The sequence below is a fragment of the Contarinia nasturtii genome, unplaced genomic scaffold, assembly GCF_009176525.2.
Source record: "Contarinia nasturtii isolate CC-2019 unplaced genomic scaffold, AAFC_CNas_1.1 Cnas_scaffold_414, whole genome shotgun sequence".
In the NCBI taxonomy this organism is placed as follows: Eukaryota; Metazoa; Arthropoda; class Insecta; order Diptera; family Cecidomyiidae; genus Contarinia; species Contarinia nasturtii.
In genome coordinates, this window is record NW_022197768.1 from 1,474,511 (window position 1) to 1,491,808 (window position 17,298).

At 35.0% G+C, this 17,298-nt stretch overlaps 1 protein-coding gene across 3 annotated transcripts in view; it reads left to right on the top strand.

Moving 5' to 3' along the window:
* Nucleotides 1-17,298, top strand: part of LOC116338789 (homeobox protein homothorax) — a 309,164-nt gene that overhangs the window by 45,570 nt on the left and 246,296 nt on the right. For all 3 annotated transcript variants that reach the window (XM_031764266.1, XM_031764268.1, XM_031764267.1), the window contains exons 4-5: nt 4,269-4,319; nt 6,008-6,058. In XM_031764266.1, the coding sequence (XP_031620126.1) occupies nt 4,269-4,319; nt 6,008-6,058 (102 nt within the window). The remainder of the gene's footprint in view (nt 1-4,268; nt 4,320-6,007; nt 6,059-17,298) is intronic.

Sequence of the window (17,298 nt, forward strand, 5' to 3'; positions counted from 1 at the left end):
GCACAATGCTCAATGCTCATACTTATAATTATTGCCTTTTTCTCGCTTGCTTGATGTCTATCCAAATGTGAAGGTGTTAGAGCAAACACACATGGCAAGCATTTCGGTATCAGATTTTTAGCACAAGACTATCATTTTCAATCGTCAATATATGGCCGGCACTGTTCATTCTGATCGAAAGATCATGCTGATCAAATTGCAATTGTAATTAAACAAAAAGAAGCGGCCATAATTTGAGGGACACAAAGAATGAATGACAAAAGGGAGACGACGAGAGAAAAAAAACGCTGTGATGATGGGTACAATTAAAACATTTTCGTCCTAATTAATTCGCACTAAAAATGAATAATTTCGCCAGAGTGCATAATTTAACTGCTCATGCACGAATATTTCAAATTCTTGACATTAACGTTCGCATACAATAACCACCTTTTGCTTTTCTTAATGCAACATTTTATCATTATGACTGGCCAAAAAAAAATTCGGCATCCAATTCAATCAAATATATATTCGAACATTTTTTATGAAAAGGGGGCGAGCATATTCATGCATTCTTATTAATTATGATGAGATTCGATAATCAAATGCAAGTTGGCTTTGCTGAACAGCAATCGCAGCGCAAACATGAAAAAAACGTGAAAGAGTGTGAAAATATGATTTATTTAATTATAAATATGGTTAATGAATTATAATTTGTTGCGCGTTGATTGGCTACGAATTGTAAATTGTAGAAGCGTCGCACATTCATCATTACGCTATGCCACTGCTGTTTGTCGACAATTTAAAATGAGAATGCAAGAGAAACCGGGGAAAAAAAGTACACAGAAAAGCGAATGCGAACAGAAATAAAATAATTCATTTCTCACACAAGCGATTGGCTTGAACGGCATCGATTAGTGCATATTTGTAGGCAAAATAGCAGTATACCGGTTCCGATTTTATCGATTACAACAAACATGTGAACAAATGCAAGTCGCCGGTAAATTGAGCGAAACGTGTGAATATGTTGAACACATCGTTTATAACTCTTATGAGTGATCTGCGAGCATGTAGTTGTGACGAAACGAACGAAAAAAAAAATACAAAAGAAGAAACAATTCACTTGGTGATTTGATGCAAATGAAACCAAAAGTTTTGGTGAACGTTTAGTTGTTGGTGTGCGGCTAATGCACGAACCCAAATAATGGCAGCATACTTGTTTCTTTGGCATTTTTGGTTTTTGTTTTCCTTCTGTATACAATGTATTGCCGTAGCTCTATCATCTCAAAATGATTGGAACTAACTTACACAAAGCATTTCCTATCTGTGAGCAAATTGCTTTTTCATTGCACATCGAATGCAACGCTCCGCTTTTGTACTCGCTGATGTGTGATTTCTTTTTTGCTTGGTAGGCGGTTTATTATTTGCGGTCACTTGCATCGTTAAAATAATTTATTATCCGTGTGAAACATATAAGCAAGGCTGCATTTGTGTTACTCATATTGGTGTTGCTATTCTTATTGGCGCGCCAAAAGATAACGCCAAAGAAATGTCGAATTCTATTTGCAAAAGTGCATACATTGCTGCGCCGCACATTCATACTCACCAATGCGCACAAATTACGGGGTGCCAAAGAGAGAGAGAGTGTGTGTTGAAGACGCGCAAAAATGGCGAATGGTAAGAAGCAGAAAAAAAAAAAACGAAATAGTGAATCGATTTGAATTTTTTTTGTCCGTCATTTCTATCCAATTTAGAATACACATTTTCCGTCCCTCGAGAAACGAAAAATGGCAAGAATAAAAATATATACATTTATAAATAACGCTCATTCGATTATTTCATGGTTGTTAAACGCTAATTTCTCTGTTATTTTGTAAAAGTGCTCTACCTAATCGCTTGGCATACGAACAATAACAAGCCAGACTTGTGAAAACAGTCGATAAAGGAACATCGTTGATGATGTAATTTTGTTATTTTAGCAATGATCACCATTGAGAGAAAATGAAATCAATGTTTAGCGATGAGGTGTGATTGTTTTATTTCGATAATAAACATAGCTCTCAGCATACTCAGCTCATACACTGACTTCATAAGGTTCATTTGTCCAACATTCTATTAAATCACTCTCGCAATCATGAAACATATCATCGTAAACCGGTGATTTTCATGCAAACATTTTTTTTTTGACGAATCAAAATGAGAAAGGGAATCAAACTGTGTGAACTGAACAGAATACAATGAGAAAAACCATCGAGAGAAAAAAAAACAATGTTCTGATTGTATTTTGGAAAATTACTATGATTTGGCCATTGTTGACGATGTTCAGGCTGATTGAGAGTGAGTGAGAAAAAAAAGAAAACTCGCGCGCGCGCGCGGCGTGGTCCCGTCACCATGTACGTTCATTCAATTTTGATTACAACTTGTACATTCAATCAAACTATAAATTATGAGCGAATACATTGGGGTTAGCTACACACGCTGTGACTGTATCGGAGTGCCGCACATGGTTTTGAAGAGACAGCGCGTGGCTCAAACATAGAAAATTACATATCTCAATATATGAATTTGTTTTTACTTCGTTTACATGTATTTTTTTTTTTGTGTTTTCTTTCACCACCACACTCGATTGAGCGATACGATGAAAGTGGACTAAATAAGCATGGGTCGAAACATTGATTTTAGCAAATGCGACGTCATCGGCACACGTTTATATGCAGAAAATTGCAACTCAAGGGTCACGCGTTAATATTAACGCTGTAATTAGTTTGATGAATAAAAGGGTTCTCTTTCGATAAGCCATAAATCATGTGATTCACAGAAGCTGAAACGATTCACTCCACTTCGATCACATATAATGATAAATAAGATGCCGATCAAGATTGTAATGTTCACCGTCATTATAAACTCCTTTAATGTGTATAATAATTTCGCGAAAACAGCATCATCACAATATTGAACTGTCGGTGAATAGATATCGATCTGAAATGTGTAAGAGGCATCCGATGTTCTGTTAACCACACAATTAAAAATTTGTTAAAAAAAATCCATATCTATTGAATTGGTCGCGTGTTTGACTGAAACCATGGTTTCCCTTGAATCAATCACCTTTGTGTTTGATTGAAAGCCAATTTTTGGCAATTGATTTATTCACCCCGTTAAACGAGCCACCGACATATTTAATTGAATACTTTGTATTGAGGACTTATTTGCACATCTCAACCAAAGCGATAAGATAGCCAGCTATAAAAAATGTCGTCTCTGTTTTTGACAGTTGTCACTTCACCCAATTCCTCTTTTCTGATATATTCGTGTGTGTGTGTGTTTTTTACATTCAGCTCAGAACGTTTCTTTTTTTTTCAATCAACTTTTTTTGAATTTTTTTTTTTTTGGATGGCATGGAAGTCCATTTTGAGATTCGGTGGTCATGCCCGAAAAAACAGCTTAAATTGACATGCAAAAATTTAGCATAAATATTTGCCCATATTATTCAACATCACATATACACACACCCATACTCGTTCTACGTACACTTTCTTTCTCTTTTTCCATTTTTCGGCGCATTTACGAACATGATGTTAATCGGTCTGGTATCATAAAAAAAACTAAAGTACACAAAAAGCATTCTATTTAAAGGTGCAGGTAAATCGAATCTTTTTATCGTTTTATTATTTAACGTAAAAACAATAACGACAATACCAGCAATTCAGTGCCAAACACTTCGAAATGTATTCTTATTGTTCATTTTGTAAGAATTGGTCAAAATAAGCGATAAACCATTCGAACGAACATTGCAACATACAACGACTAACATACATTCTTTTGAATTTGCGCAAAATATGAAAGATTCTTATAGATTTTTTTTTTACCTGAAAAATGGCTGCTTTCTCCGAACAGATGGAACATAAATCATTTTATGACCATTTCCAGCACTAACTTTAAGATTTGAGCGAATGAACTGATTGAAAAAAAGGATTTTGAGGCTTCTTGTTGATGGTTTTGTTGTTGTTGGGAAAAAGTAAATATGACATTGACACTAAATACGAAAACCAATGTAGATAAAACCATTACTATGAAAACTTCTACGTATTTCATTGACAAAAATACTATAATACTTTACTGTCAACTGCAATACGCTGAAAAATTTAAATGTTTTCGTAGTTTCAATAAACATTTTATTGCTACGGAGAAAACTGAAATCATTCATTTAACCCGTAAAATATATAATAATTTATGCCAAGGAAATCGAAATTGCATTAAATTATCTTTCTTACTTTCTTCTCTTTTTACAGATCCGGGCAGAACAACCATATTATTCGGCCGATAACGAAGTAGATTCACTAGTAAGTATTATCACACTTTGCAAAGCAACGAAAAAAAAATCAAATTACCATTGACAGACAAGCATGTTAAATGAAATGCTCAACCATCGCCATATCGAAAATATTATGAAATGGGAACGCAACGTATCTTATTTGTTTTGCACCCGCGCGAAAACAAAAAAAAATTAACAAATTAAAGTGGTAGAATGTGCATAGTCAACATATGTAATTAACACGCGTTTCACACACGACTTTTTATCGGCATTTGCATTCTCAACTCGTTTTGCATAAGGATTTTATTTCAATTTTAAGTCATTTTATTCGGTTAATTGTCATCTGTGTCCAAAACGGGCTTTAATTAATCTTTTGCATGTTCTTTTGCGATCAACTTTGTGAATAAATATGTGTTTGTGTGCATTGCAAACAGCGTTGCCATTCAATCCATATGGCAAAATGACATTAAAATAATTCGATGCACGTATTCATATGTGGTTTTAGGTGGTGCATAAATTCCGCTGATATTTTAGAATATGCATATGTACACCCAGAGAAACCGTTTGTGCAAAACAGACAGAAACGACCATTTTTGACTCAATAAAAATGTCGTTGGTTTAAGATTTGCTGAAAAGGTGTACCACAAAAAAAAATGTCCCAATTAAATGAATTTGCAAGAAAGATAAAATAAGATGAAAATTAAGCATATGCATTTGTTTCGTTTATTCTGTAACTAGCTCTGTAAGCATATATATTAAAAAACTACACAAAATGGAACAGAACATGGCGAAAGTAGACGATCAAAACATTATGTCATTACGTTTCTTTTCTTTCGTTCGGTTTTCGTACCTTCAGTACCTTGAGTTATATGAATTTTAAAGTACATTTGCAAACATTTTGATCAAATTTTGTTTTGGTGCAACTATTGTTCCATGTCACACGTTAATTGATAAACATATTTCTCAAATAATTTAGCCGAAAAATCTATTTAAATGAATTGGTTGCAATACATTGTATTTTCGTTATGTAAATTATTTTAACATTCCATCGAAGAGTTCGCTAGCAAAATCTTACTCACCACGTTTTATTCACAAAATTTCGTAGTATGAAATGCGCGCACGAGAAAGAGAGAGAGAAAGAAAATGAAGCCGAGAACTGGAATTTAAATTGAAATTTTTTAGTTGTGTGTCAGCGTTCACTCACCCAACAACGTAAAGAAATCTTCATCGAGTCTCCTGATTTTATTTTTGGGCTGTTTGCATATACACACATTCAATACATCCAACACATCCGTAGTACGGGCATTACGCGCGAGTTCGGCCGTTCTCTTTTCTCTTTGCGCTTCGTATAAAACCTCAGCATTTAGCATATGAGACAAATTAAAATGCAAATTATACGGTCAAAACGAGCACAAGCAAATCCGTAAAGAAGCCACTTCATACACGAATATTAAACGACGTTTGCCTTTCATCAATTTTCATTCGACATATTGCTGTTTTAGTTAATTTAATTGTTTCAGTGTTGAGCAAAATTCCTTGTCCATTGTCAACATCCAGATGCAAGTTTCACTTTACACTCAATCATTGTTTCAATGTTGCAAATGTATTTTGAACGTTGCGTGTGTGTGTTTCTATCTTAACAAAAATATTTAAAAAAAAAAAACAAATTATTATTTATACATGTATGCTAAAAAATTGCTTTATATTCTTTTGCAGATGGTACAAGCTATTCAAGTACTTCGGTTTCACCTCTTAGAATTAGAAAAGGTAAGTAAACAAAATTTCCATCAACATTTTAATTGTAATTTTCTGAATGCAATATTTCGTTTACTGCAACAAAAACAATTAAAACAGACTCAGAAATTTTGTGATTTTATTTTTCTTCTTCACGGGTCACAAAATTTGGAGTAGAATTCATCAAAGTTTAACATTCACAAATCGTCTATTCTATAGAATTTCTCACTTCAGTTGATTTTTATATATCGTTTGGTTGTGACACGATGTGCAACACAATAGCAACATTTAATTTTATTTTTCGTTCAAAAACCAAGCGAATAGCATAATCTGTGGCAATTCGATGAGCATTAATATCATCATCCGGTCATTTTGTTTTATGGTTAATTCAATAATTTCTTGGAACTTCCACCGTACCATTGTATTTCAGCAGAGAGAGAGAGAGAGCACAGTGGTGTGTGTACGTACACATAAAAGCATTCATTTGTACATTGGCCAATTATTATGTGAATGTATTCATAAAATTCAAACGCCATTGCAAACGTTGAGTTTGCCATGGCCCATGGTATTTTCCATTTTGCACCAATTTTTGAAGTTTTACTTTGTATGCCATAGCCTTCGATTATTGGCTCGATTAAGATGAAGAATAAAATTTTAGCGAGAGAAAAAAATAATAACCCATCGCCATAAAATCGATTCCGAAATTTTAAGATTCACAAGCATAGCCACACCATTGAAGCATAATTTTCCTCGAATCGTATGCTAAGAAAATATAGCATGTAAATGAAACAAAAGAATTGTTCACCGATCGAAACAGGTATTAGCATTCTCTCTCGCTTTCGCTCTCGCCTGCGCGCCCTCTTTCTCTTCACTTGAACTAAATTATTATGCATGCCTTCTAGCAGTTTGCTCCACAATATCAGCAAATGCTCATCGATTGATTATACATTTCGAAGCATTTTTATGCATTCAATTTTCGAATGCAGAAAACATGTCGATAGATAATGATACTTAATAGCTATTTGATAACGTGGAACCGGTCGTTGGGCATGAAATAACAAAATTCGGATGAGAGATCCACAGAAAATTGTACAATCAACCCATTATTGGTAATTCGCATGATAATTTTTGGTGTAATTTACTTTTTTGTTGTTGTTATGTTGCACGATGGCTGAGTTGTTATTTGATTCGATCGATGCCAGCAGCATTTTTTTCACTCGCGAATCACATGGTGGCAATTTGTGTTGCAATAAAATGCATCTGGTTCTTGATTCGTTTGATCGACTGTATGCTCGCTTTTCACATCGTCCAACCAAATGATAGTGAAGTATGAATACAACTTTGGCTGGCATGTCTGAAAGTCATTTTGTTTTATTTGCAAATCAAATTGAGCCTACACCAATTGAACAATGCGGTTCTTCGATATCAGTTGCCATAATGATTCATGATTAAAATGACATCCGGAAATCAACAGTATGACTGAATCGTATACATTTTTGTACTATTCTGGAAATTCTGAGTTGTATTCTCATCTACACCAACACAAACCGCCGAATAAAGGCGGTGAAAGAGTCTTCCCTTTTTTTCGTCTCTCTCAATGACTTCAAATGAACGAACATAAAAAGTCACGTCTGCATATGGTATCTACTATCTACCCACTTCGATACCACAACCTGTCTTCATTAGACCAAACGAATGAAATGGAATAAATGAGAGAACAAGTAGGAGAGAGAGAGGCATAAAGTAAATACGAACACACTGAACTTGAGGTTGGTTCAGCGTTCGTCGTTCATAACCTGACTTGATTCGGTTTCATTCTTAAATATGTTATATGCAAATGAGCATTTGTTTCGTTTTTCAAAGCGATCGAATGATGATGACAGTATACATATAAACCGAACAGTGTGTGTGCCTTTTTTCGCGGCGCAAAGTGGCATTGTGTTGCTGTGCCATAAAAGAGACTTCAAAGAAAACAATGTTAACCAAGCGTCGTAAATTGTATGGCACACCGACAAAAGGAAGTTGTGATAACGCAACAGTTAACATCATTTAACTATTCTAAACGTGCGCAATCATCCCTTTTATATTGCAAGTATAAGTGAAACGGATGCAAAACGCAGCTCTCTTTGTCTATATCGTTATTTTTTCTATTTTGAAATGGCGTTTTTTTTTTGTTTGTTTGTTTGTTTGCGCAGATAGATGTATTTGATTTGGATTGAAACCTCTCGCTCCTTGCACTATTTGTTAACAAATTATCGAATGACATTACCACAACTATATTATTCAACCGCAACTTTTCTGTTTTGCCACTTTGCCATTCCTCCTGCTTCGTCGTCATTACGTTGGTACCACGAATAATGAAAAAGCGATTTTGTGCTGGTTCCAGTTGTGTAACGTGCATGAAATGTCCAATTGGATCAACAAGAATTTCTGATGAAATGTAAAATAGCTCGACAAATTTGAGTGCGATTCAATTGTTTATGTGTAACAAAGGATTAATATGTTCGATACGAAGGTGAATAGCCTCGTAGTTGTTCAGCGATTATGACACGCGAACAAATCTTGAATTATGCATAATCAAGGAAAATGGATGAATCGGTGGTGAAGAAAACTTACTTAAAATAACCAATAAAAGGGTAAAGTTTGAATTTACACACTTTTAGACGTTGTTACAGTTTTGATTTGGCTCGCTTTTCATAATTTCATGTACAAAACACAGAGCCGAATATGTAAATGCTAAATGATAATGCATAATATCTACCGGAGCCGTCAATTATCTCATTAACAATACCGCATTGCAATTATTTCATTAAAACGATATAATTCTTGTGTGGAATAGAGTCATGCATTCAATTCAAAGTATGTACGTACACAAACGATTTTTGCCTCTTCTTTTTTTATACATATATACATATTGTTCATTGTGCTGTTGTTGTTCATCATGCGCGCGTCTTATATTCAACGATGTCTTGTTTTATGTTCGTCATTCGACTACGAGTCATATTATCTGAACACGCGAAACGTGATATTTGCAGTGTGCAATGCACGTCAAGATACATTGAATATGTTTGTGTACAAACCAACTGATGGCCGATAATTTATGACTATTATACACAAAATAAATATTGCGGGGCGCGCAAAAAGTAGACACGGTTGGAGCTGATTCGTTTTAGAGGGAGTCCACCTAAGCTATATAAAGATGGCTGCGCAGATGGTTCATCGGCTATGCCACAGACAGCGAATTGTTATTTCACAAGGTTTTTCCGTTTGTATAAAAGATTTCTTTGTCGGACGACGCCTTGTATTGTCTCCAATGTACTTTCCAATCGTCGTCAATACTCATATTTTTTTGCGCCTCAATTTTTTTCAAAGTACATTTTTAACGAGCGCCTTGCATTGGGAAGTAAGGCATTTAAAAGCAAGCAATTTAGAAATTCAATCATAACTGAATGCTGACAAACAACAGTCTACACAAACACACATACACGAAATTATCGGGGACGCAATGTATTTTATTCCCAAATTAATTCTAAACCTCAGCCCACAAGTAATTTGTTCATCCAATAGTTGAATATACTAAAACACACACATCGAAAATTATTATTATCGCTCGTAAAATAAATCCATAAATAGATTTATTAAAATAAACTAATATGCAATAAAAAAACATGCATTTGCTTCTCAATAAAAGGTGATTTTTACTCGACCAAAGTGAAAAACAGAAAGAGAGAGATAGAGAGAGAAAAAAAACGTACGAAACATTTTTATGCATGTTTTTATGTGTGCAATTTCAGCGAGCTGAACGAAGAAAATCGATAAAAGCCACCGTAATTTAGGTGAATGAGAAGATGAATTTAACAGCAGCCGCAACATATACGAAATCCTCAATGAAAATATTCTTTTGGTGTTTTCGTCATATAATTTTTTTTGTTTTTTTTTTTTTCTGCATCGTGTGTCTAAATAACATTGAAACACCCAAATACCGCTTCGTTTGATGAACGCGCCGAATATGGAGTATGCATTTGAATGTGGGCCTGAGACAACACTTTTTCGAATATTTGCGCTGTGCTTTGTTGCTCAGCTGTCAGTATGAATAAACAGAACAAAGATCAAATATCGCCTTCGTCACTCGAATCTTAAACCAACTTTTTATCCTGGAATTTTTCTGCGGAAATTCACAAAAAAAAAAACAATAATAATAACAATAATAAGGAAAAGAAAAACGCACATAACCGCAAAAGCAATTTAAAACAAAATTTACGATTTTTCAACAAGCCAAGCTCTCTTCTACGCTTCTGCCGATCATCTCAATCTTGGCGAAGTCGTAACAAAGTCCATTGCTAAAATAGTAGTGCCCATATTCGATTCCATATGAGCGAAATTTATTTAACTCACAACAAAATGTGATCGGCTTAAAAGAAAATAGTTTTTTGTTGTGGTGGATTTGGTAGGGTCGGCACTACTTTGGTTTTGGTTTCATTTTGGTTCGGCACTCAGCACACCAATTGTCATTTTATGTTTTCGCGTGCATTTTTTTTCTCTCTCTTTCTCTCTCTGTTTCTCTCTCATTTCGTCTTTGAGCGAAAGGTATGCATCCATGAAACATGCATTACACCATATACATTCGCCCATTGAATGTAAAAAGAGATAAGAAGGCGATCGCATCCATCGTCTTGATGCACTATAGCCTTCAAATATATGATTTTGAGTTTTTTTCTTCTCTCGTTTGGTTTGGTGTTTTTTTTTTGCTTCTGTCATCTTCCTTTTGTTCGAAAAATCATTTATCGAATTATATATTTGTGACGCAGAAGCGATTGGAGGCACGCACAAAATCACAAAATAAAAACAAAATGAATACAAATAATACTGTCGATGTTCACATTCAATGATGATATCATTCGACTTTTATTTCACTTATATGGCTGATGGTTATTGTGACGGCTGCTCTGCCGCTTTCAATTCAGTATTCAGTGTTCTGCATTCAATCGGCGCAGCATCTCAGCGTCCGTATGTTTTTGACTAAAAAAGAGATACACATATACGCACAAACACACGAAAAACGAAAACGCAAAAAAAAAAACGAACACATAACGCAAATCAATACATTGTTGAGAAACAAGAGTCTGTGTACGGGAGCTTTGGCTCCAAGCACAGAATAAAATACTTTTTTTTGTGAAAAAAAAAGATACAGAAAAGACATCATGCACACGAAAGACTACTACGCAAAGATACGCTCAATCGAAAATAAAAACATCGGTCAACAAACCGGTTCGACTTAAAAACACACAGCATTGTATTAGTATTAGTGCCATTTCATGTCTGTAAACATAACGCGCGAACGAATCAAACATGTAACGTATTTATAGCTGTCTTCAATTTTTTGGACTTTGCATTTTGAATGCTATAAGTGCGACAACTGCATTTGAAATGCAAGGAACGATGCTAAGATGGGAAAATTTATGTTCATCAAGTGTTAATAAAAAAGAGACCATTTGAACATTTTTCAATTTAGCATTTTGATCAAGCAATCATTCAATTGGTCTCGTTGTTTCGTTGCTGATTTGTTTTTTTCGCTCTCCTTCAATAATTATGTTTATCAATTCGACATGGAGCATATTCTCATCACCTAGCCGCACATTGAAATATTCGATCTGTAAACATATTGGCAAACAAACTGTCATAATTGCATCTGCATTGCAAGAGCGATCGAGAACGTTCAAGCATCACGATAGTAATTTTGCGCCAAATGTAAGGCGAACGATATACCAACACACAAAACCTGATCTTGACCATGTTCGTGTGTATCGTATTTATGCATTTTGTTTTTGTTTTTTTTTTGTGTTCGTTCCGACTCAATTTATTCAAAATGAAAAATACCTACGCAAACATTTGATGATAATAAATTTATACGCAGACCGTTTTTATTCAGCCGTAACACATGAGCGGATCTCATATCTCAAATGATCGAATGAAAGACGAAGAAGCGATCATCGAACTTTTACACGGCAACGAGATTTGTGTGCTGTTGTACGAGTGATGACATCGATGAGACATGCGCAAATGACAAATGGAAATGAAAATAGAAAAAGAAACAGCTGATTGTCTATAACTAGTCAGAGTACCATTGTGTCGGGGGTCCCGAATAAAATGAACGACCACGAAGATTTTAATACGCAGATAAAAACTAAGAGCATGAGAGAAATGTTTTAAATGGAAATGAATAATTTTCTAAGCGAAAAAAAAAAGACGCATGAAATCGAGAGAAAAAAAGAAATCATTGTCTTTCTTTTTACCTGCACTCTCTGTTCCTGTCTTTGCGCGCGATACTTAATCGCTCTAATTTTGTGGCGACTTGCGTACCTTTGTATGCAAAACGAAGAAAAATTATAGGGAAAAACGCAGATCAAAGACGAATAAAAACAAGAAAAGAGAGTGAGCGAGAAAAGAGAGGAGAACAAAATATACACAACAGAATCACACACACACACACATAAGAACAGCGAATAAAATGGACGAAAAATGCCATGCAGAGACAACAAAGTAAAATACTACATATTTTGCATACTGCATTTGATTAAATCAAGAGATAACAACCAATGAATGTGTGTAGAATATCCACTTTATACCTATATTCTGACTTTTACACGTATAAACCGTGTGCATATTTTCTACTGCCTGCCGCCGCCTGCTCCCCTATCATATGTTGTGCCCTGCACTAAAATGCACCTATATGCAAAACAACGCTGCTTTTTGACTTGCCATATCTCTGCGACGTATGTGCATTTATTTGTGTGTGTGTGTTTTTTTTTCTTCAGTCGTTTCATCGCAACATGTTTCTTTTTTTTCTTAGTTTAGTTCGCTTTTTTCGTTTGTCATTTGTTTTCATTTTTTTCTCGTAAATTTTATGCATTTTTCACAAGCACTTGTACGCGGATGTATTTGTGTGCATTTGAATTTAATGACATAAACAACTAAAACCGTATACGATTAATGTGTACGAATATATGCGTATTTTTTTTATCTTTATCGCAGGTTAGTTTCACTGAGTCGCGAGTTTTTTTTATCATTCGTTTTCTATTCTCTTTTTTGCTCTTTATCGCTATCTCTCTCACTTCACTTCTCTTGTGTAGTTGTAGTATTTCTCTAAAAAAAAATACATTGAAAATGTTATGAACAAAGTGACAAAATAGTCTTAGGTGTGCGGCAAGAACGAGTGATCTCGAAACGTGGCGAACGGCTAACAGAAAAGTGTTAGATATTTTATCGCCATGAATTGAAACCTGCAAAAATATTTCGCATACATTTCGATGACTACATTTCAATTGACCGGCTTTTGCATCGACGCAATTTTCCACTTGACTATTCAATTGTTGGTATTGAAAACGTTGGATTTTGTGCTCAGTTTTAAATGAAAACGATTTTTTTTGAGTTGTATTAACACTCTATCCGTGTGTGTAGTGACGATTGCTTAAGTGCATCCAATCAGATTTGAATTATCCAATGAACAAGTCGACTTGTTGATTTGCAAACGGTGTATTTCGTGCATCATTTTGGTGCATTCGTCGAACTTTTAGTTGCGTTAGTTTCAGATGCAAACAGGCACACATCTGCTTAACCTCTTTTTGTTTTAAGAGAGAACGAAAAAAAGAAGAAGAAAAAGATGTGAGTGTGTATTCTTATTTGTTGGATTCATTATTTGTTACAATTACCGTCATTTCATTGTGATGCGCGATATTTTTCTCATTTTGGTTGTTCATTTGTATCTTGTTATGCCGCAATAATTTTACATTTTAAATTTTTGTTGTAACATCGTTGAGTTGACTACGAATACCATCAAACGGAAACATGCTAAGACACGCGTATAAAAGTCCAAACTTACCTTTGCAACAAACAATCGGAATTGCTGCTGCCATTCTCTTTTCGATTTCTATTCTTACAATTATTGCAGCACACATGCAAACACACACACATACATCCATACAAATACATTTTCACACAAAAGAAGACAGCAAAGTTTGCGAGCGCTACTGCAATATCGCAATAGAAATAGTGTACAAAAAGCACTTGCATCAACAACAAAACCAAAAACAAAAACTACAACTGCAACTGAGAAACGAACAAATGCGCGGTAAATAGTGAAGAGAAGCAGAAGAGAGAGAGAGAGAGAGAGAGAGAGAAAATCAATTGACATTTTAATAATAAACATATTTGTATAATGTTATCGTTACGGTTTTCCTTTTGCTTGATTGTTTATTGTGAAAATGTTCGACGTACGGTTTTCGCCAGCAATAAACTAAGAGAAACAAAAGAAGATAGAGCATTGGAATCGAAAATATGCACACAAAATACATCTTTGTTGCACATTGTAAATGGTGTTGTCATTCACACACGTACTTCCACCATCGATGGAAGTCATAGTTGCTGTGCTCGCAATTGTTACAGCACCGAGCTACTTGTGTGTTGTGTTCTGATTTTCTGATTTTCTGGTGTCATAAAATTTATATCCATTCTTGAGTTTCAATGTGTGTTAACTGTTTCACCGCAACATGCCTATTGTTAGCTGGCTGATGAAGTAGCATTATTCTATTAAATTCAATGCAAAATTATAAGCACGACCATTTAGAACTCAGCTATTTTCGGATGGAAATGTCAACGGCAACAACAATAACAATATCAATGATAGTGAGACAATGAGGTCATATGAGGCTTTGTTTTTTTTTTCTCTTTCATTTTTTTTGCTATTTGAACGTGTACGTCTTGTACCATTGTATCGTTACTTGCAAGGTTGTCACACTAGCTGTCATGCCTTTCCTCTTAGCGTCTCTAATAAAAAGTTACGAAACAAACTGCGCAAAATAAGTGTGTCCCATTGAATTTCAATAAACGGTGAAATTGTCGAATGGTTTGGTGTGATGCAGATTAGAAACATGTACTTGAGAATAGTGTTTACGATTCAACGATGATACTTTTGCTGCAAAAGCCAACATTCTCGGTGTTAAAGTGCGTACATAAAATATCCGTTGAAGGGACACAACGATGAGAATTGTGTGTATCACAAATCCACTTGTAAGAGAATGTCAAGAGCTCCGTTGACGTACTTGAATGTTGTCCGCATCAAGTGCGTGGGCAACGGAACTCTTCGTGTAGAACATTCCGAAATGTTCATTTTATACGCTTCAAGAGAGAGAGAGAGAGAGAGAAAACTCTTAACATAAACCATACGATATTTATTCAATTCGTTTACGTTTACTATGTTCAATGTCTGTTGAATTTCCTGAATTCTTCCACTAATAGACATAACAGAAACGAAGAAAAGATGCCGGGCATGTCTTTCAAGGATGTAGCTACTTCAATTATTATTTGTTGTGCTATCGATGACGATATCAAAATATGACATTTTATTCAGAGTCACAGAGATGCTATCGTGCGCAGCATATTCAAGTGAATATCACTCAGGCCAAAAATAAATGATCATTTTACCATTGCATATTTATTTTGCTATTGCTTGCTGAACACTGAAGTTCGTTCGTGTGAACTTTATTATTTAGTTGTAGACTTTATAAGCGACCGCGAACATAAGATGTTTCAACGATAATGACCTGCATTGAAATGAAAGAACAAAAAGAAAACGTATATCGCTTTCGATAATTGCAATGGCTAACATGAGCATCAGGCATAAATTTAACTCAAGCTTTTACTCCAAAAGAATTGCACAAGTGAACAAGCGCTGAAATAAAAGAAAAACGATAAAATGAAATAAAAACAAACAGCAAATAGTGGAAAATATCACGGACAAAAAAATTAGTACATATGGTACATGGATTTTATGCTAATCAATGGCTACATATACTCTTTGCACAGTTGCAAGTTCGTTCGAATGCATTTGGTTTAAAAGCATTCAAAAATGAATGCAAAAGAGAAGCAAAAACAAAAATTATATCCAAATGTGCGCTAAACACGAACAATTGACGCGAGTTTTGTTCACTGTGAACATGTAAATATGCTATGTATCTATGTCGATGACAAAAATCGAAATGAGATAGACAAGGAGTTGAAATTCGAAATATTAGCGCATTTTAAAAATTTTTTGCGGCATACAAGAGCGACAGTAGCACGACAACGAATGAACTTTTGCAGTGCATTTGTTTTAACCAGTTTCAAATCTTGATTGTGCAATCAATTTGTCGTTTGCAGGTTTGCTACATGAAATGCGAAAAAGCGAAACAAAAAATTGCGCCAAAAAACACGAAGTCGGGCACACAGTGCATTAACATTGATAGCGCATTAAAGTTGAAGAGAGTGTGAGAGAGAGAGAGAGAGGGAGAGCGCGTGAAAGAGACATCGGCAATGCCGGAGGGAAAATAGAACAAGCCACAATAAAAACTATTGCCAATGCATCGACAGCAGACCGCCGAATACATGTTATCGACACAAGCTCGTACTGTTTTTCCATCACTTTGGCCGTATGCACTTTTTATGCGCAACCAAATTCGCCTCGAAAACAATTTGTGCCGTGGCTGTAACAAACCAGCCCAGCCAAACTGAATTTTCCAAATCATTGCGATACAACGATAAACCGTACAACATTGTGCACTTTTATTATTACTTTGTCTTCTTTGTTTTGCTACTCTTTTTTTTCATTGTCCTATTTGGCATATGTATATTTTATATAACATGTACGGTGTACACACATACGCCTTTAATTGTTTTGCAAATCGAAAACTAAAACCATAGCCAAGTCAAGCAGCGTCTCGTTCTATATGCACCGATCAATAAAGTTGGTAAAATGCATTCGAGATCATTACTTGTAAACGTGTGATGCTGCTTTACATTGTGCCTACTACAGGTAGCTGAAAAACGGGTAAACAGCTAGCAGAAAACATGAGAATCTATGTCAAAGATAAGAGCAAAAGTCACGAGCTTATGTCGGCATTGGATCTATTAAAAATTAGTGAAGAAAACAATTTCACTTTGTCGCACACCATTTCTGAAGTGAAATAACGTAATAGCAAACTAATTTCAATGGCATAAATTTGATTTTAAAATTGAATCAAAATTCCGCAGGATTATTCATTCTTTAAAATAAATTATCAAGCCAATATGGTTATATTGCAATGTTGAACATCGGGCAACTCTAGATGTTCATTGCATAAATTGCATGTTGATAATTATGACACTTCAATGAAAATTGTTGCCGCCTCGATTCCATTCTCAACAATACAACAACAATAAAAAAAATGCCAACCCAAAAATAATGAAGTGGTTAACGAGTT